Source organism: Narcine bancroftii, chromosome 2 (genome assembly GCF_036971445.1).
Source record: "Narcine bancroftii isolate sNarBan1 chromosome 2, sNarBan1.hap1, whole genome shotgun sequence".
Taxonomy (NCBI): Eukaryota; Metazoa; Chordata; class Chondrichthyes; order Torpediniformes; family Narcinidae; genus Narcine; species Narcine bancroftii.
This window is the reverse complement of record NC_091470.1, coordinates 138938480-138960401: the sequence shown is the minus strand read 5'-3', so window position 1 is coordinate 138960401 and position 21922 is coordinate 138938480. Positions and strand designations below refer to the sequence as shown.

The 21922-nt window shown below is 53.3% G+C and overlaps 1 protein-coding gene and 1 long non-coding RNA gene across 8 annotated transcripts; one reads left to right on the top strand and one right to left on the bottom strand.

The window, feature by feature from the left end:
* Positions 1-1319: 1319 nt before the first annotated feature.
* On the bottom strand, positions 1320-15130 carry LOC138754226 (transient receptor potential cation channel subfamily V member 6-like). Of its 7 annotated transcripts, none has more exons than XM_069918154.1 (15): positions 14066-15129; positions 13783-13880; positions 13445-13567; positions 12893-13033; positions 12572-12670; positions 12135-12307; positions 11850-11996; positions 11206-11418; positions 5640-5726; positions 5111-5187; positions 4621-4786; positions 4150-4216; positions 3072-3254; positions 2509-2615; positions 1320-2273 (listed from the first exon to the last, which is right to left on the bottom strand). In XM_069918154.1, exons 1-15 carry the CDS (start codon positions 14182-14184, stop codon positions 2034-2036), a joined length of 2040 nt encoding a protein of 679 aa, XP_069774255.1. In that variant the 5' UTR covers positions 14185-15129; the 3' UTR covers positions 1320-2033. The 7 variants fall into 7 exon arrangements, with proteins under 7 accessions (XP_069774255.1, XP_069774256.1, XP_069774257.1 ...); XM_069918153.1 differs by having other exon boundaries at positions 2021-2273; positions 3072-3340; positions 12138-12307; XM_069918152.1 differs by having other exon boundaries at positions 2022-2273; positions 3072-3340; positions 14066-15128.
* Positions 15131-18359: 3229 nt separating this feature from the next.
* Positions 18360-19360, top strand: LOC138754224 (uncharacterized). The gene is made up of 3 exons (XR_011351608.1): positions 18360-18435; positions 18619-18795; positions 19346-19360. It is a non-coding gene; the product is annotated as an uncharacterized lncRNA (long non-coding RNA).
* The last annotated feature ends 2562 nt before the right edge of the window (positions 19361-21922 follow it).

Genomic DNA, 21922 nt, shown 5'->3' with positions numbered 1-21922 from the left:
GAATTTGATAGAGGTATTTAAGATTATGTGGGTGATAGAGAATTGATGTGGAGAGGTTTTTTTGCCCTTGAGAGTAGGAGAGATTGAAACAAGAGTTAAGGGGCAAAGGTTTAGAAGTAACATGAGGGGGAATTTTGTTTAAGGACAAGTTGGATTGGTCTATGGATGGATGGGGTATGAAGCGTGCAGGGAGGTGAGACGAGAGGAGGGAACTTGGTTCAGCCCGGACTAAAGGGGCTGAGATGGCCGGTTTCTCTGCTGTGATTGTTATACGGTGAGATATAGTCACATTTTTCTGCTTTAGTTCCAGTGACCACTTTCGGAGATTGATCTAATAAACAACCCCAACATCAGTTAAAATCATGTAACCTTGGTCATGTTAAAAGAGGGAAACTTCAATAAAGTCCTCACCATCGCCCTTCAGAGTGTAAATATTCCTAAAATGTATTTGTAAATAAGGCAACATTTAGTTTCATCTTCTCAACATAAGCCTAATATTTATTGCTTTTAATGGGTTTTTAAGCCCATTAACATTCCAAGATTCAAACTATTCATCTGTACGCACCACGTAAAACTCCCACAGCACCCTGCCACAATGAATAACCCCTGAATAAGTGAGAAAGAGGGACAAACAACCATAGCCCCACCCCCACACCAGCTGATGTTACGGGAACTGACCAAATGGCCGACGACTTCGGAAGAAGACAAATCAAAAACATGGTAAATTGAGTGCCCATTTGAAGACTCCAGTGGGTGGGTAAACGGCGGCCGGGTTCAGTGAACCTCGGCTGGGCACCTGCCTGGATTATCCCAGGGTCAGTGTGCATTTGACAATGGCTGAAGCCTTGACTCCATCTGCTGGCAGGGAGGCGAGTAACAGGTTCTGAGAGAGCATAGAACAGGAAAAAGGCCCCCTCAGTGCATAACACCTGAGTAAATCTTCTTAACCTCTCCCTGTAACTCAGTCCTTGATGTCCGGGCAACATCACAGTAAATCTTCAGAGGAATAAAGCCCCGAACCTGTTGGACCTTTCACTGTAATATCAGTCCCAGACATCGGGGCAATAACCCAGTAAATCTTCAGGGCATAAAGTCCAGAACTCTTTAAACTTTCCCTGTAACCCATTCCCTAGGACAACGTTCAAAATTGTCCACAACACCTCTCCCAACCACCCTCCCATCCTGTCTGTATTCTGTCATGGTGTCCTGGGCCGAGGACACAGAGTGAAGCCCCGACCCCGTCACACACTCCCGGGGTGGGGACACAGTGAACCCTGATCCTCACACACACTCCCAGGGTGGGGGTCACAGAGTGAGGCCCTGTCCCTGTCACACCCTCCCGGGGTGGGGACACACTGTGATGCCCCTTCCCATCACACACTCCTGGGGTGGGGACACAGAGCGAAGCCCTGTCCCGTCACACACTGCCGGGGTGAATCACAGATTGAAGCCCCGTCCCGTCACACACCTGCCAGCTGCAGCTTTGCTCTGTCCCAGGCAATGGATCTCATCTCCAAAACTCTGATCCACAGCAGGAAGTCCATTAGGAGAAGAAATCCAAGCAGCTTTAAGAGGTTCCAGAGCTGAGGTCCCACCATCTCCCCTGCCCAACATCCGCACTGGGTCAGAGGGGGAGGGGAGGGATGGGTGCCCTCAAAAGCACCGCTGACCTGATATGTGCCAGGCATTGTGACGTCTCATGTGATCAGCCCAACAGAGAAGGGAGGGGGTAGAGAGTGGGGAGGGGCAAGAGGTGGGGGGAGAGAGAGAGGTGGGGAGGGTGGGGGAGAGTGGTGGTGGGAGAGGGGGAGAGGGGAGGGGAGAGGGGGAAGAGGGGAAGGGAGATGGAGGGAGGGGGAAGAGAGAGAGGAGGAGGAGATGGAGGGAGAGAGAGCAAGGGAGAGGGGAGAGAAGGTGGAGAGGTGGGGGGAAAGTGAGGGGAGACACACACAAGGGCCGATTTCTCATCCACATTGAATGTTAAATTCCCTCTCCCCTTCTCACCCTCTCCCTCCTACCCTGTTTCCTAGGGTTCAGCGAGAGAGGGCGTTCACCTCTAGACCCTTGATTCCCCCCCCCCCATTGATGAAGGACAGTCTCAGACATGGAAGACCTGTGCCGACCTCCGCGCCCCTCCCGTCTCTGTCGCTGACTGGCGGACAATTTCCCACCCACTCCCGGGAGGGTTCGCCGTGGGGAAAGAATGGCCGGCACGGAAATGTTGGGCATAACGATGCAGTTTCTGGGACCCCATGTCGGTCCTCTCCTGGACCCTGTCGGGCAAAGAGGGTGGGGGGAGAAACGGGAGGAGGGGAGAGGGGGAGAGAAGGGAGGGGGAGAGTGGTGGGGGAATAGAAGGGGGAGAGAAGGTTAATCTCTGTAAAGGGAGATTATCTGCCCCCTCTCTACCTCCCCCCACCTATCACTCCCCCACTCCCCCTCCCCTCGGATGGACCTGAGGTACCAGTTATAAGCCCCCCTCCCACTTCCCCTTCCCCCCGGACTGACCTGAGGTACCAGGTACCGGCCAGCCCCACTCTCTCTCCGTCGATGCCAACTCGTGGACACAGACCCCGCGGGAGGTGTCTCTCGATCAGGATGATGCTGGCAACAACCTGGGGGCAGAGAGGTGCGTGAGGGGGCTTCAGTCTGCGTCCCGCCCCAGGACAGATTTTGGACTTTAAAACCCAGCTGGTGTCTGCCACCTTGGCTCATCCCACACTCTCCTCATGAAGATCTTTCACCCTGAAACCGTGTCCTCTCAGAGGGCAAAAAACCGATCGACATTTACCCCGTCCGTCCCTTTCAAATCTCCCCCTCGTTCTCCGGTTTAACCTTTCCCTGAGAGAGAGAGAGAGAGAGAGAGAGAGAGAGAGAGAGAGAGGGAGAGAGAGGGGAGAGAGGGATGGAGAGAGAGGGGAGAGAGAGAGGAAGAGAGGGGGAGAGAGAAGGGGAAGGAAAGGGGGAGAGAGAGTTGGAGGGGAAGAGAGAGGGAAACTGAGGGGTGGAGAGAAAGAGGGGGGACAGAGGGGGGAAGAGAGAGGGGAGTAGAGGGGGAACGTCCCACCTACCTGAGCTCTCCACAGCTGGTCCCTCTTGTCGGCCACTCGCCAGTGCGTGTCCCCCATGACGGCGATGAGCAGATTGACCATGAGCAGGAAGGCGAGGACCATGTATGCAACGTAGAGAACCTTGATGATGGCCGGAGTCAACTTCTCGTAGTTGATGGGAATGTCCAGGAGGCCCAGGAACAGCTGGAACATGGTGAACAGGCAGGTGCTGAAGTCCCGGAAATGGGGCCACAGGTCAGGCTCCAGGGTCTGGAAGGTGAGATGGAACGCTGGTGGGGGAGAGGATGAATGACAGGCAAATCCCAGCCAGTGTTCACCACCTCGTCTCGTCCCGCGCTCTCCGCATGAACATCTTTCACCCTGAACCCGTGTACTCTCAGTGGGGAAAAAGCCGACCGACAATTATCCAGTCCGTCCACCTCAAATCTCCCCCTTGTTCTCCAGTTTAACCTTTCCCTGTAACTCAGTGCCTGATGTCTGGGCAACATCCAGTAAATTTTCAGGGAATAAAGTCCTGAACCTGTCGAACATTTCCCTGTAACTTAGTCTCTGACATCCAGGCAACGTCCCAGTAAATCTTAAGGGAATAAAGTCCCGAACCTGTTGACCCTTTCCCTGTAACTCAGTCCCTGACGTCCAGGCCTCATCCCAGTAAATATTCAGGGGATAAAGTCCTGAACCTGTCGGACCTTTCCCTGTAACTCATTTCCTGGAGGGACGGCAAAGAGAGGAAGGAGGGGAAAGGGGAGGAGAGGAGGGAGGGGAGAGGGGAGGGGAGGAGGGAGAGGGGAGGGGAGGAGGGAGAGGGGAGGGGAGGAGGGAGAGGGGAGGGGAGGAGGGAGGGGAGGATGGAGAGGGGAGAGGAGGAGGGAGGGGAGGAAGGAGGGCTTCACACGTAATGGAACGAAAACCCCTCTTTTGCGAACACGCTGCTTTGTGACTGAGGCATGGATGAGATCTGCTCTGTAGAATTATCTGGGCAGACGAAGGAAGGTCCCAGGAGGGAGGAGATGGAGTGAGGGAGGAAGGGGATGTAGGGAGGGTTGACGGTGGGGGAGGGGGAGTGTTTTCCACAAACCTGCCGTAAAACCCAGAAGAACCAGGAACATTAGCCAACAAAATCGTATTAAATCTCCGAAAATCATCTGTAAATGAGAGGGAGAGTGTGAATGGAGAGGGAGTATGCGAATGGAGAGAGGGAGTGTGTGTACAGAGAGATGGTGTGTGTGAATGAAGAGAGGGGATGTGCGCACGGAGTAAGAGTGTCCACAGAAGGAGGGAAAGAGCGACCTTCTCCCCATCTCCTTCCCTCCTTTTCTTTTTCCCAAGCAATTATCTCCGTTTTCCCTCCCGCCACCCATTGTCGCTTTCTTTTATATATATAGTGTTGTTTAAGATGGTTCGTAATACGAATAGTTGCCCTGCGACCCTCCTGCGCAAACAGCGAACTTCGCGCAAATTATCCTGATTCCAACCCCGATTCAGAAATTTACAACCGCTCTGGGTTCCATCGATTTTCACCGGCCCGCCCCCCGGGTGCCTTGCCCACCTTCTGGATGGTGATGGTGAATGGTCCAAGCATTGCAAAGCCCCTGGCAAAGAACATCACGTTGCACCAACCCAGCACGAGAGCCAGGGACATGGCCACCACCTCTCCCGGCGTGTCCGTCAGGCGAAGGACCAGGATTAAAAGCACGAGCCCGGCATGGCTGATACTGGAGTCAGAGAGAGAGGGAGAGGGTGAGAGAAAGGAGGGAGAGAGAGGGGAAATGAGAGGAGGGAGAGAGGGGAGAGAAAGGGGACAGGGTAGTAGGGGTGGAAGGAGAGAGGGAGAGAGAGAGAGAGGGGAGATAGGGAAAGGGGAGAGAAAGGGGACAGGGTAGGAGAAGGAGAGGGGAAGAGAGGGGGAGAGAGAGGGAAGAGGGGGGAGGGGGAGAGAAAGTTGACAGGGTAGGAGGAGGGGAGGGAGAGAAAGGGGGAGGGAGGGAGAGGGGGGAGAGAGAGAGGGGAGAGAGAGAACAGACGTCGTTCCCACTCACATGATGACATGGAACGGCCCCCCAAGCGCAGTTTTCCCAAAATATTGACGTACTCCAAACCTCATGATGTCTGGAATCTAGGCAGAGACACAGAGTGCGTGGAGCGGGAGGTGATCACCAACCGAGGGGTGGGGGAGGGGGTCGGTGCCGATGGGGCCAGAGGGAAGAAAGTCCTCAACACACATCAGTGCAGAAAAGGACAGAGCAGAGATGTCTGGGCCAACCTCGGAGACGAGCCGGCCCCATCCCACCCGGGAGGGGAGAACCCGCCCCCCCCTCATTCCCCCATTATCTGCTAGACACCCTTGACTGACTCTCTCCAAGGTCAGGACATCGCGCGGGGTGAGACAAGGGCCAGTCGCGGGGGGAGGGGTTTGGAACTGGGCAGCCACCCCGCAGAGTCGGGATGGACGGACGGAGGGAAGGAGGAAAGTCGGAGGGAGGGATGGATGGAGAATAGAGGGAGAAATGGAGGAAGTAGGGATGGACAGAGGGATGGAGGGACAGACGGAGGGATGGAGGGACCTACCTCGAGGAGGAGGGTGACCATTGCCCCCAGGACACTGATCAGTTCTCCCACCAGTCGCACGTGGTCACTGGACGAACCGTACGCTTCCTGGAACATGGGTAGACAGAGCATGTCTGCGCTTCCACTGGCCGCGGCCTCCTCGTACGGCCATCCCTCACTCACACCCACCCACTCACACATATCCACACGCACACACTCACACTCCCACCCACCCACTCACACATATCCACACGCACACACTCACACTCCCACCCACTCAACCACTCACACCCACTCCAACTCACACTCAACCATTCACACGCCAACTCTCATTCACACACTAACTCATATTCACACCCACTCAACCATTCACACACCCACTCACACCCACTCCAACACACACTCACACCCACTCGCTCATAGTCACTCATTCAGACCCACTCCAACTTACACTCACTCACACCCTCGTTCACTCACACACACTCCAACTCACACACACACACCCCAAGTCATACTCACACCCACTCACACTCAACCACTCGCACACCCACTCACACTCAATCCCTCACACTCACACACATTCACAATCCAACCCACTCACATTCACTCACTCGCACCCACACAAACTCACACTGACTCACACCCACTCACACACAATCACACCCACTCACACTCACTCATTCAGGCCCACCCCAACTCACACAAATCACACACACACTCACACCCACACCAACGCACACTTAAATGCCCACTCACACTCACTCACTCACACCCACACATGCACACATTCACACCCTCCAGCTCACACCCACACACATTCAACCGTACTCACAATAACTCACACCCACACACACTCACTCACTCACACTCATTCATACACACCCACCCCAACTCACACCAACTCTCTCACACCCACTCACACCCACACACACTCACCCACCCACACACACCCACTCATTCACATCCACTCCAACTCACACTCACTCACTCATACACACCCACTAACACTCACTCACACCCACTCCAACTCACTCACACAATCACTCACACCCACACAATCACTCACCCACTCAACCACTCACACACACACTCACCCTCACTCACTCACACCCACTTGCACACACAATCACACTCAATCACTCACACACTCATTCACACCCACTCACTCATTCACTCACACTCACGCACTCACACCCACTCCAACTCACACATGCACTCACACTACCACCCACACCCACTCACTCTAAATCACACACACATTCACTCCCACCCACTCACACACATTCATCTCCACTCTCTCACATCCACTCACACTCACTCATACACACCCACTCCAACTCACACACATAATCACATCCTCTCAAACTCACTCTGACTCACACTCAACCACTCACTCAGTCACACTCACACACATTCACGCTCCCACCAACTCACAGTCACTCAATTACACCCACTCCAACACACACGCACCCACTCACACACATACATCCACTCACACCTACTCCAATTCACATCCACTCCATCTCACACTCACGCCCACTCATACTCAATCCCTCACATTCACACACATTCACAATCCCACCCACTCACATTCACTCACACACCCACACAAACTCCCACTCACTCACACTCACATGGACAATCACACTCACTCACACCCACTCCCACTCACACACAATCACACTCAACCATTCACACTCAATCACGCACATACTCATTCACACACCCACTAACTCCAACTAACACTCACAACCATTCACACTCAGGAACACCCACTCACACTCATTAGCTCACATACCCACTCACACCCACTTCCACTCACACACACAATCACTCACATCCACTCAATTACTCACCAATTCAACCACTCACACACCCACTCACTCACACACGCACTCACACCCACACTTTCACACACACTCACACTCACTTTCACATGCACACACTCACACATTCACCCCCACTCATAAACACCCACTCACTCACACATCCACTCCAATTCACACTCACACCCACTCACACACCCACAACTCACACTCGCACTCACTCGTACACACCCAATCCTGCCCACTCCTACACCCACTCACACCCTCTCACACTCAATCCCTCACACTCATTCACATCCATTCCAATGCACGCTCACTCATTCACACACCCACTCACAATCACTCTCACACCCACTCCAACTCACACTCACACCCACTCACACACCTACTCCAACTCATAACATAACATAACATAACAATTACAGCACAGAAACAGGCCAGTAGGCCCTTCTAGTCCGCACCGAACCAAACACCCCTTTCTAGTCCCACCTCCCTGCACAATGCCCATAACCCTCCATCTTCTTCTCATCCATATACCTGTCCAACCTTTTCTTAAATAATACAATTGACTCCGCCACTATTTCTCCCGGAAGATGATTCCACACAACTACCACTCTCTGAGTAAAGAAGTTCCCCCTCATGTTACCTCTAAACCTCGGCCCCTTAATTCTTAACTCATGTCCTCTTGTTTTAATCTTTCCTCCTCTTAACTGAAATAGTCTATCCACATCCATTCTGTCTATCCCTTTCATAATCTTAAATACTTCTATCAAATCCCCTCTCAACCTTCTACACTCCAAAGAATAAAGACCCAATCTGTCCAATCTCTCCCCATACTCCAGATGCTTAAATCCAGGCAACATTCTGGTAAACCTTCTCTGCACTCTCTCCACTCTGCTTATATCCTTCCTATAATTAGGCGACCAGAACTGCACACAGAACACCAAATTAGGCCGCACCAACGTCTTATACAATCTCAACTTCACCTCCCAACTCCTATATTCCATGCAATGATTGATAAAGGCCAGCATACTAAAAGCCTTCTTCACCACCCTATTCACGTGAGTTTCTACCTTCAGGGAACGATGTACCGTTATTCCTAAATCTTTCTGCTCTTCTGTATTCCTCAATGCTCTCCCATTTACCACATATGTCCTATTCTGATTTTTCTTACCAAAATGAAGCACCTCACACTTATCAGCATTAAATTCCATCTGCCATTTTTCAGCCCACTTTTCTAAGCAGCCCAAATCCCTCTGCAATCCTTGAAAACCTTCTTCATTATCCACTATTCCACCTATCTTAGTATCGTCTGCATATTTACTAATCCAATTCACCACCCCATCATCTAGATCATTAATGTATATAACGAACAACAATGGGCCCAATACAGATCCTTGAGGCACACCACTGGTCACCGGCCTCCAACCTGACAGACAATTATCCACTACCACTCTCTGGCCTCTCCCTTTCAGCCAATGTTCAATCCATTTGACTATCTTAAAATTTATACCTAAAGACTGCACCTTCCTAACTAACCTTCCATGTGGTACCTTATCGAAGGCCTTACTGAAGTCCATATAGACAACATCCACTGCGCTACCCTCATCCACATTCCTAGTCACCTCTTCAAAAAATTCAATCAGATTGGTCAAACATGACCTTCCTCCCACAAATCCATGTTGAGTGCTCCTGATCAGACCCTGTCTATCCAGATGTTTATAAGTACTATCTCTAAGAATTTTCTCCATTAATTTACCTACCACAGACGTCAAACTTACAGGCCGATAGTTGCCAGGCTTCCTCCTTGAACCCTTTTTAAATAACGGAACCACATGCGCAATGCGCCAATCCTCCGGCACTATCCCCATATCTAATGACATTTGGAAAATTACCGCCAGAGCCTCTGCTATTTCCTCCTTCACTTCTCTCAATGTCCTGGGGAAGATCCCGTCTGGTCCCGGAGACTTATCCACCTTTATTATCTTCAAAAGCCTTAAAACTACACCTTTTGTAATCTCTATATTCCCCATATTTACCCAATTTGCTTTTTTTATCCCACATCTCCCAATATCCTTCTCCTTAGTGAATACTGAAGAAAAGAAACTGTTCAATATCTCCCCCATTTCTCTAGGCTCCACACACAGTTTTCCACTCTGATTTTCTAAGGGACCAATTTTGTCTCTAGCTTTCCTCTTACCATTAACATATTTGTAGAACTCTTTTGGATTAGTTTTCACCCTGTTTGCCATAGTTTTCTCGTACCTTCTTTTAGCTTTCCTAATTCCTCTCTTAAGATTCCTCTTACATTCAATGTATCTTTCAAACATCTCCTTAACTCCATGCTTCTTATATCTAATGTACACCTCCCTTTTTCTTCGAACCAAGTTTCCAATATTCCTTGAAAACCACGGCTCTCTCAAACCTTTTGCCCCTCCTTTTAACCTAACAGGAACATAAAGCTTTTGCACTCTCAAAATCTGATCTTTAAAAGACTTCCATCTCTCTACTACATCCTGCCCATAAAACAAATTGTCCAATGCACACCCTGCAAGTCCTTTCGCATCTCCTCAAATCTAGCTTTTCCCCAATCAAAAACCTCAATCCTTGGCCCTGATTTCTCTCTTTCCATAATGACATTGAAGCTGATGGCATTATGATCACTGGACCCGAAGTGCTCGCCAACACTAACCTCCGTCACTTGACCCATCCCATTTGCCAACAGTAGATCTAACACTGCTCCTTCTCTGGTCGGCACCTCTACATATTGTTGTAAAAAACTATCTTGCACACATTTCACAAACTCTAACCCATCCAGTCCTTTCACAGAATGTGTTTCCCAATCTATATGTGGAAAATTAAAATCTCCCATAATTACAACCCTGTGCTTATCACAAATATCTACTATCTCCCTACAGATTTGCTCCTCTAGGTCTTGGTCCCCTCTGGGTGGTCTATAATACACCCCTACAAGTGTAACCTCTCCTTTCCTACTCCTCAGTTCCACCCAAATAGCCTCCGTGGATGTGCCCTCTAATCTATCCTTCCTAGGCACCGCTGTAATATTTTCCCTGAGAAGCAATGCAACCCCACCTCCTCTTGCCCCTCCAACTCTATCACACCTAAAACAACGAAACCCAGGGATATTCAGTTGCCAATCACATCCCTCCTGCAACCATGTCTCACTAATCGCTACCACATCATACTTCCAAGTATCAATCCACAACTTCAGCTCATCCACCTTTTTTACAATACTCCTGGCATTAAAATATATGAATTTCAGGGATTTCCCAATTTTTAATCCCTGTTTTCCCTCATCTTTAAGAACAACATTATTTACTTTTCCTGCCAATTGCCCTTCATCTTCTTCCAGAGCATTTCCCTTCTCTATCACCTGCCCATCCATATTCAAATACTTACTACAAACTTTCTTTGTTTGCATTCTAACCTTCTCCTTACTGCTCTGTACTATTTTGTTCCCTCCCCCCAACCATTCTAGTTTAAAGGATCCTGAGTAGCCCTAGCAAATACCTCTGCCAGGATTCTGGTCCCCCTGGGATTTAAGTGTAACCCGTCCTTACTGTACAGGTCACATCTCCCCCAAAAAACTCACATTCTCTCACAACACACACCCACTCACACTCACTCCAGCTCACACTCACACCCATTCATGCCCACAACCACAAACACACACCCCTACTCTCACCCACTCCCACTCACTAACTCACACGCGGTTACGGGGCAAGGGGAGGAGGTGAGACCTGCAGTGTTCTCTGCACGTAGATGGTTGTGTCCCTGGAATCGGTAACGTTGCCAACACGAGCCTTCAGGGGCCGGAACACACAGCAGAGCGTGAAGACGATGATGTAGAGCAGGTAAAACAGGGTCAGCAGCCGGAAATAGAACCGGCCGTAACCAGCCCACTTCAGGGAGATCAGCTGGACCAGGGGGGACAGATCCAGGATGGAGAGGGCCTGGGGAAGGGAGGAGGGGGAGACATGGGGAGAGAGAGGGAGAGAGAAAGGGAGGGAGAGAGGGAGAGAGGTGGAGAGAGAGGGAGAGAGGTGCAGAGAGAGGGGGAGAGAGGAGGAGACAGACGGGGAGAGAGTGATGGAGAAGAGAGGAGGGGAGAGAGAGTGGGGAGAGAGGAAGAGAGAGGGTGGAGAAAGGGGGAGAGAGAGGGGGTAAAGTGGGGGAGAGGGGGAGGAGAGAGCAGAATGGAGAGGGGGAAGAGAAAGAGGGGAGAGAGAGAGAGGGAGGAGAGAGAGGGATAGAAGGGGAGAGAGAGGGGAGAGAGGAGAGGGAGAGCATTAGGTGATGGGACACACCTCAATATTCCCACCCCTCCCTCTTGCTCCTGGCTTCGCTCTGAGCCCCCGAGTGTCCCCATTGGACCCCCCTTCACCTCGGTTTTCTTGCTGGACAGCACGAGTTCCAGGACGGAGCGATCCTCTTGCCAAGAGTCAATCTCCTGCAGGTTATAGAGACAGTGGGAGATGGGCCCCAACTCCCAGCAAACCAGCCGTTGTTTCTTCATCAGGTGGTCGAACATCTGTGGAAGAGGATGGGGTCATCAGGTCTGGGGAGGGGTTTAAACGGCGTTCCCCCACTCCCGCTCTGCCTCTCTCTTCCCCCTCTCTCCCCCCCCAAACACATCCCGCTGGATCCTGAGGAGATGGAGTCAACTCACCACCAGATTTCCCTCGATGGCAGCCAGCTTGAGAGGGGTAAGCCCGTCATGGTTGGGGACAGTGCCCGCTCGGACCACCGTCTCTGTCCCCTCGAGCCCCTCGATAAGGTCGTACATCTGGCAGGCGATGGTCTTGTTGGGCTGGAGGGCCAGGATGTGAAGGACTGTGTTGCCTGGGGTCAGAGATGGGGGTCAGACAGGGTGGCCCTTCGACCTATCATCTCCCTGCTGGCCCACAATGCTGAGAGAGAGAGGGAGGGAGAGAGAGAGAAAGAGAGAGAGAGAGAGAGAGAGATAGAGAGGGAGAGAATGAGGGGGAGAGAGAGGGGGAGAGAGAGAAGGGGAGAGAGGGAGGAGATAGACGGGGAGAGATGGGGAGAGGGAGGTGGAGGGGGGGAGAGGGGACATTGAGTAGGGAAGAGGGAAGCCCCACCTACCGAGGGAGTCAACGGCCGCGATGTCAGCCCCACCGTCGATGAGAAGTTGGATAATCTCTTCGTTCCCACAGCAGGCGGCAAAGGAGAGGACATGTTCCCCTGGTCGGGAGGAAGGGCTTGGGGTTATTCCATACTCTCCCCCCTCTCGCTCTCCCCTTCTCCCCATCCCTCCCCCCTCAACCCATCTTCCGTCTCTCCCCCTCTCTTGCCCCCCACTCTCCCCCTCTCTTCCCCTCCCTCTCTCCCCACTCTCTCCCACCCCTTCTCCCCTCTCTCACTCAGCCCTCTCCCCCTCTCGCTCCCCATCTCTCCCCACCTCACCGAAGTAAGCCAGGTTCTCTGGGCTGCGTTTGAAGTACGACCCCGTGACACGCGGCGTCCGAACGTCTGCTCCACGGTCGAGCATTTCACGCACGATCTGCGTGTCCTGGTTCAACACCGCGATGTGGAGGGCGGTCTCGCCTGTGGGAGGGGGCAGGTGGGGGATCACAAGTCATGGATGCGGGAGGCGAGGGGGTTGGGGAGGGAGGAAGGGAAGGAGAGAGGGAGAGCGAGGGGAAGATGGACGGAGAATCGGAGGGAGGGATGGAGGGAAAGCCACAGATGGAGGGATGGGGAGAGAGGGAGGGGTGGAGAAAGAGGGAGGGGATGTGGAGGGAGGGAGGAATGGAGGGAAGGATGGAGGGGTCACAGAGGGAGGGATGTAGGGAGAGAGACAGGTGGAGGGATGGAGAAAGGGTGGGGACACGGATGGAGGGAGGAATGGATGGAAGGGGAGAAACGGAGGGAGGGACGGAGGTAGGAGGGTACGCGGACAGCGAGGGATTGTGGGAGAGAGACCGACGGAGGGAGGGAGGGACGGGGAATCCTCACCTCGGTAAACATCGGACGCTGCTGGCTCGTTCACCAGGTCGGGTACGGCGTCCAACAGAGCAACGACCGACTCCAGATTGTGGTGAAGAACGGCCACGTGGAGCACAGTTTCCCCCAGAGCTCCTGGGAGGGGGGGGGAGGAAGGAGGTTAAACAGGAGGATTTTGGGAAATCCACACCCTCCCTCCTCCCCTCTCTCCCTCTCTCTCTCTCCTCCTCTCTCCCTCTCTCTCACCCTCCCCCCTTCTCCCTCCCTTTCTCCCCTTCTCTCTCTCCCTCCTCCTCTCTCTCTCTCCACCTCTCTCTCTCCCCCCCCCCCCATGTTTACCCTTTTCCCACCTCTCTGGAACACGTCCGTCGTTCCACTGGTCAGCAGTTTCTTGATCCCTCCAACGTCGTTCTCCTTACAGGCCAGAAAGAGCGGGTTTTCCCGTATTCTGGAATGGGGATCACAGGAACATTGATTAAGGGGTGAAACAGAGAGGGGGTGAGAGAGAGGAGAGAGAGGGGTGGAGTGAGAGAGGAGGAGAGAGAGGGGGGAGAGAGTCTGGTTGGTTGGAGACCCTCTTGACCCAGGACCTTTCCCCTTCCCCCCCCCCACCACCCCCCACCGTCTCCTCACCTCTTCGCCTGCAGGAGATATAACTCCCCGACGCCAGTTTCCCTCTCCCTCTGGCCCCACATCCTGCGTAGCATCCGTCTGCCTCCTCTGGCCAGAGCCTCGATTCCTGGGGCCACCATGAAGCCAGCCCACTCTCCCCCTTCCTTTTGCGGGTCCCGATGCTCCGTCCGGGTCTGACACCAGGCGTCTGGCTCTGCCCGATCGACCTTCTCCGCCCAAAGGGGCTCCTGGCGACCGGCTGAAAGGAGTGGGGGGTGTTGCCCGGTACCTGAACTGAAGGTGCGCTGGTCACGTTGGGGGGATTTGGGTCTGGGGCCTCTGGTTTGGACTGGACTCTGTACAGCTGTGGGGAATGTCGACGATGGGGTGGTCAGTGGAGGGGGACTCTTTCTCGGACTGTAAGAGGCAATTTCAGCCAGTGGATAATCTGTCTGCCTTGGAGAAGTACAGTGTAATATTGTCCCTGTTTACTTCATGTCAATAAATTCAATCCTGGATTCGCTGCAAACCTGTTCCCCAATTTCACTCACTCTCTGCCCAACCTCACTCGAAAACTTTCCGTCACTCTTTGCCAGGTTGTCCGACACTTCATCCAAGTTCCGAACTTTTTAAACACCAGGTCTTTCAGAACTTGAGCCAGGTGTGGCTCAAAACCTTTTCCAAGTTGTTCAAAACTTTTTTTCCAAGTTGTTCAAAACTTTTTCTAACTTTGCACCAGGTCGTTCAAAACTTTTCACCAGGTCAAGTCCTTATCAAGTTACTCGAAACTTGTTCCAAGTTGTTCAGATCTGTCCTCCAAGACTTCACACCAGGTTGCTTGAGAATTTCTGCAACTCCTAGCCAAAATTATTTTCTCCCCCCACCCCCACCCCCACCGACTCTTCGGGCAAGTTGGCTCGAAAATATTCCCAACTTTCTGCCGAGTTCTTGGAAAATATTTCCCAACTTTTATCAGGTCAAAACTATTTCTTATCAAAGCCGTTTAAAACCTTCCTTAATGAGGCGGTTCAGAACTTTCTCCACCCAGTCCCACAGCCTTCGGGGTTCGATGCCTCGATGGTCGGAGTCCTGATATTTATCTGGACGGGGCACCAGCAGGTACCGATGTCCTGTCGTGGGAGAGTGCATATTCCCCTGCACCTCATGCACGACTATACGGGTGCAGAGCGGTGAGGAATGTACCTGCAGGGCAGGGCAGAGGCTGACAACCTTTCCGTAAACAGTCCAGAACATATTTGTGCTGTCCGGGCCGCAGAGATGGCCTGGGGGCGAGAACGGAGAGAGACAGGGAGGGGAAGAACTGAGGAGGGAGGGATGTGGTGAGATCTGGAGGGTTCCTGATCCGCGACCACAGGCGTCGGGGGGACCTAGTGGAGAGAGAGAGGGAGGAGGGAGAGTGTGCGAGAGAGAGAGGGAGGGATAGAAGGCGAGAGATGAGAGGGAAAGCCAGGGAGGGGGAGAGACACAGGTGACAGAGGGGGGAGAGATGATGAGAGAGACAGGGAGAGGGGAGAGAAAGGGGTGGAACACGATTATTGCGGGCCCGTTCCCAACTGAACCGGGCTGCCGGCAGAACCTGTAGCCTCTTCCCCGACCCATACCGTCCACATCCCCTCTCCCATTCCCTGTCTTGTCCATATCCCGTTGTAACCTACTACAGTCCACAACCTCATTTCCCACTCCCGGTCCTGTTCGTATCCCGTTGTGGGACTGGCTGTCGGACCCAGCGGAGGTATCACTGGGAGGACTTGAGCAGGGATTTGGCAGGTGCCCAATGTGTGGGGTGGGGTGGGGGCTTGAACAAGGGAGACGGGGAAAGGGAACGAGGTTCAGCTGACGGAACAGACCCGATGGACCGAATTCTGCTCCTGGACCTCGTGATCCAAACAATAAACCTGGATCTGTAACTATGTGGATGGTGGTGTTCCAGGCCAAACCTAGAGTATGGCGTGGAGTGCTGGCCTCCGAATTAGATCTTAATGAGGTCGAGAGAGAGAGAGAGAGAGAAGATTGAGTGGATTTTTTGGAGCGTTGAAGGTTGAGGGGGAATTTGATAGAGGTATTTAAGATTTTGTGGGTGATAGAGAGTTGATGTGGAGAGGTTTTTTTTGCCCTTGAGAGTAGGAGAGATTGAAACAAGTGTTAAGGGGCAAAGATTTAGAAGTAACATGAGGGGAACTTTGTTTAAGGGTAAGTTGGATAGGTCTATGGATGAATGGGAAACAGAGCATGTGTGGAGGTGGGACGAGAGGAGGGAACTTGGTTTGGCCCGGACTAGAGGGGGAAAAGATGGCCGGTTTCCCTGCTGTGATTGTTATAAGGTGAGATATAGTCACGTTTTTCTGCTTTAGATCCAGTTACCACTTTCAGAGATTGATCTAATAAACAACCCCAACAATATTTAAAATCATGTTACTGTGTGTTTGAGCCGCTCAAAAGAGGGAAATTTCGATAAACTCCTCACCAGCGCTGTTCAGTGTGTAAATATTCCTAAAATATATTTATAAATAAGGTAACATTCAGTTTCATCTTCTCAACATAAGCCAAATGTTTATTGCTTTTTATTGGGTTGTTCAGCCCATTAACGTTCCATATTCAAACTATTCATCTGTACACACCCACGTAAAACTCCCACAACTCCCTGTCACGATTAATAACTCCCGAATAAGTGAGAAAAAAAGAGGCACAAATAACACCACCACCTCCTGCCCCCGCTGATGATATGGGAACTGACCAAGTGGCCAACAACTTCAGAAGAAGCCAAATCAAAAGCATGGTAAATTGTGTGCCCATTTGAAGACTCATGTGGGTGGGTAAACAGCTGCCGGGTTCAGGGAGCCTCATCTGGGCACCTGCCTGGGCAATTCTAGGGTCAGTGTGGATTTGACCACAGCTGAGGCCTTGACTCCAACTGCTGGAAGGAAGGCGGGTAAGAGGGCCTGAGAGAGCGTAGAAAAGGAAACAGACCCCCTCAGCGTGTAACACCTGAGTAAATCTGCTTAACCTCTCTCTATAACTCAGTTCCTGATGTCCCGGAAACATCCCAGTAAATCTTCAGGGGAATAAAGCCATAAACCTGTCGGACCTTTCCCTGCAACTCAATCCCTGCTGTCCGAGCAACATCCCAGTAAATCTTCAGGGTATAAAGTCCCAAACCTGTTGAACCTTTCCCTGTGAGTCAGTCCCTGGCGTTTGGGGAACATCAGAGTAAGTCTTAATGGGATAAAGTCCCGATCCTGTTGCACCTCTCACTGTAACTCAGTCCCTGATGACCGTGCAACGTCCCAGTAAATCTTCAGGGGATAAAGTCCCGAACCTGTTGGACCTTTCCCTGTAACTCAGTCCCTGGCGTCCAGGCAACGTCCCAGTAAATCTTCAGGGGATAAAGTTCCGAACCTGTTGGACCTTTCGCTGTAACTCAGTCCCTGATGTCCGGGCAACATCCCAGTAAATCTTCAGGGGATAAAGTCCCGAACCTGTTTAAACTTTCCCTGTAACCCATTCCCTCGGACAACGTTCGAAATTGTCCACAATTGCCCCAACCACCCTCCCATCCTGTCTGTAGCCTGTCACGCTGTCCTGTGCCAGGGACACAGAGTGAAGTCCCGTCCCGTCACGCACTCCCGGGGTGCGGACACAGAGCGAAACCTCGTCCCGTCACGCACTCCCGGGGTGGGGACAGAGTGAAACCCCATCCTGTCACACACTCCCGGGATGGGGACACAGAGCGAAACCCCTTCACGTCACACACTCCCGGGGTGTGGGCACAGAGCGAAGCCCCGTCCCATCACACACTCGCGGGGTGGGGGAAGAGAGTGAAGCCCCATCCCGTCACACACTCCCGGAGAGGGGACACAAAATTCAATCTCCCACCGATTAAAGAGCCCAGTGGCTTTAAGGCCAACTGAACTGTCCAGTCACCTTTAGACGGTATCCACCCTGGATCGTCCTGAATTTCAGCAGATTTAATTCCAACCCCTCCTGGTGCGATGACCCTTTCAGTCCCGGTAAATCCTGTCTCTCTCTCTCCCCCCCCCCCCCCCCCCCCCACCAGGGTAAATCCCTTCCGCCCCGTCCCGGCTGCGACTCTGTGGAGCTGGCAGGGAGCCTTCGTGATTTCCACATCTCCACCGGACCCCCTTATCTGTCCGGGCGATCGCAAGTCAGTGGGTAAACACGTTTGTCCAAGTACAGAAATCTGCCCCACGTCAGTGGTTCCGGAAGATTTAACGACGGAGCCGTTCCCCACCCCCACCCCCCCCCCCCCCCACCCCCTCTCCGACCTCAAGTCCGCATGGGGATCACCAGCATCGACATGTTGCTGCCGGCGGCCCTACTGTGTCTCCTCATCGGAGGGGGCAGGTTTTACCGTGAGTTGAGGGGGAGGGAGAAAGAGAGGGAGAGTGAGGTGGGAAGGGGGGGGAGAAAGGGAGAGGCGGCGAGAGAGGGGACATGGGGGCGAGAGAGATGGGGAGAGTGATTGAGTGAGGGGGGTGAGAGGGGGCTGGAACTTGTTGTCGGCCCAACTCCTCCCCGGTCTGTCCCATCCGCAGGCACACCCTGGTCCTTGCTCCAGTCGAGCTGTCATTGCGGATGCCGGAGAATATCTGAGTGGTGGACGGGCACAAAGGTCGGAAGGGGGATCGCACTGTGACCCTGCACCACGTCGCCACTGACACCGAGCTGTTTCACGTCACAATGAGCCAAATGAGCGCTGCTTTCAGATTGTGGTGAGTCGGGCCTCCTGCTATCCAAGAAAGGGGCTGATTGGCCTCATGCTGCCCCCAGAGAGAGACCGAGTGCACACCTGCTATCCCAAAGCATGGCTTATTGGACCCTGCTTTTCCACAGTGGCCACCTGCTGTCCCGGCAAGGTCTGAGCCGCCTCACACTCTCCCAAAGAGGTAAGAACGGGCTACTGACATCTCAGAGAGGGACTTAATGGCCTCCTGCGTCATCAAAAAGGGAGGAACCAGTCAGCACTATCCCACAGAGGGGCTGAATGGCATCCTGCTGACCCAGAGAGTGAGGAACGTGTCACTGCTGTCCCATAAAGGGGCCGAATGGTCTCCTTCTTCCCTACAGAGGGGAGAATGTGCTACTGCTTTCCCACAGAAGGGATGAACAGCCTCCTGGTATCTTGCAGAGGTGGAGGAGTGGCATCTGCTATTCCAGAGATGGGCCAATTGGCCTCTACTACCCCAGAGAGGGCCTTAACAAGCCCCTGCTGTACCGGCGACAGGCTGACCAGCCTCACAACTCCCCCACCTCTCTCGGCAGATCCCGGACATGGACGTCAGCGACATTTGCAAAGCCTTGGCCAAGCTGAGAGTGAGGATCGAGGGTGAGAATCCTCGCGTCAACAAAACCCGTGAGGTCCTCCTGAAGAGCTACAACTCCATCACCTTCGTCCAGACTGACAAACAGTCTACAAGCCCGGCCAGATTCGCCCGCCTCCACCTCGGTGTCACTCTGCACCTCCTCCCATCACTCTACTACATCCCTTCGGTCACTCCACACCCCCTCCCGTCTCTCTACACCCCTTCCCGTCACTCTATACCACCCTCCCCTCTCTCTACGTCCCCTCCCATCACCCTACACCCCCTTCTGTCACCCTAAGCCCTCTCCAATCACTCTACACACCCTCCCCCTCACTCTACACACCATCTTGTCACTACGCCCCCTCCCCCTCACACTACGCCCCCTCCCCCTCACACTACGCCCCTCCCCCTCACTCTAGGCCCTCTCCCGTCACTCTACGCCCCTTCACGTCGCTCTACATCTCATCCTTGACGCTCGACACCCTCCTCCGCTTCACTCTACACCCACTTCCCATCACCTTCCCCCGAACCTTCCCTGAACTCCTCCCTCAAATCCTCCCAGGTCAGATGAAGGGAGGGTTGGACAGATGGGAGGGGGTGGGGTGTCCCCCTACTTGTCCGGGAGGAGTCATCAGCTGCAGCTGGGAGAGGAGAGAGAGAGAGAGAGGGGGGGGGCGAGCGGCTCCCGTGGGTGATGGGGGTGTCCATGGGGGGAGGATATGACTCTCAGTCCCGTCGCAGTGATATTCCGGGTCTTGTCGCTCAATGAGGAGTTCATTCTGACTGGAGAGAAGGTGAGTGAGCTCAGCCCCTCCGTCCCTCATCCCTCGTCCCTCCACACCTCGGTCCCTCATCTCACATCCCTCGTCCCTCTGTCACCATCCTTCCATCCATCCATCTGTCCTTCCGTCCCTCAGTCCCCCAATCCCCATTCCTCCTCCCCATCCCTCTGTCCCTCATCCACCATCTCTCCTCCTTCCTTCCTCTGCCCTCCTTCCCTCCATACCTCAACCCATTTGAGGGAGGGTTTGGGAAGGGTGTTGAGGGGGGCTTGTTGGGTGGAGGGGATGGGTGAGGGGTTTGGGAGAGAGGGAATGAGTTATGAGGAAGTTTTAACAGCCTCTCTTTCCTTTGACAGTACCCACTCGTGAACCTCCAGGAGAGTTGCCCAACATCCTGAGGAGGGAGGGAGTGAGGGGAGAGGGAGCAAGAGGGGGAGAGGGGGAGGGGCTGAGCTGACATGGGGCTATTCACCTCGACTCCAGGACCCCAAGAGGAACCTAATCCACCAGTGGGCCAATGTCGCCGATCTCTCCTTCGACCTCATCCCTGATTCCCCCAAGGGAAGATATGAGTTCCAGGTGAAGAAGACCAGAGGCGAGGCCTCCCACCACTTCACCATGGAGGAGTATGGTGAGGTCCCCATCATTCCATGCCCCCTCACCTCAATCCGTATCCCGTTGGGACCTTCTACACCATCCACAACCTCTCTCCCCATTCCCCGTTCTGTCCATATCCCGTTGTCACCTTTTACACCGTCCACAACCCCTCTCCCTGCCCTGTCCGTATCCTGTTGTAAGCTACGACAACATTCTACACCATCCATAACCACTCTCCCCACTCTCCGTCCTGTTTGTATCCTGTTGTAAGCTACAAAAACCTTCTACACCATTCACAACCCCTCTCCCCACTCCCCGTCCTGTCCGTATCCCGTTGTCACCTATTACACCGTCCACAACCCCTCTCCCTGTCCTATTCGTATCCCGTTGTAACCTACGACAACCTTCTCCACCGTCCACAACCTCTCTCCCCACTCCCCATCCTGTCCGTATCACGATGTCAACTTCTACACCGTCCACAACCCCTCTCCCCAGTCCCAGTCCAGTCCATATCCTGTTGTGACCTACGACAACCTTCTACACCGTCCACAACCCCTGTCCCCACTCCCCATCCTGTCCATATCACGATGTCATCTTCTACACCATCCACAACCCCTCTCCCCAGTCCAAGTCCAGTCCATATCCTGTTGTGACCTACTACAACCTTCTACACCGTCCACAACCCCTGTCCCCACTCCCTGTCCTGTCCGTACCCATTGTAACATACAACAATCATCTACACAGTCCACAACCCCTCTCCCCACTCACCATCCAGTTTGGATCTCGTTGTAACCTTCTACACCATCAACAACCCCTCTCACAACGATGGACACCTCTGGGTCCATCCTCCTGTTAACTGCCAGAGGGAGACTGGGGGTACGGTGTAATTTCGGAAGGAGAGTCATTGAGGGAATTCCCTCTCCTTGCAGTTCTGCCCAAGTTCGATTTCAAGTTTCACCTTCCCAAGCTCGTCCTGGATCTGGACAAGATGATTCACTTCAAAGTGTGCGGGAGGTAAACACGAGCCTCCCCACGGAGTCACCTTGACTGGGAGAGTGTGTGACCAGACAAGGCTTCGTTCTGTGACCACACACCGGGAGTGTGTGACGGGACGGGGCTTCACTCTGGGTCCCCACCCCGGGAGTGCGTGAAGGGAC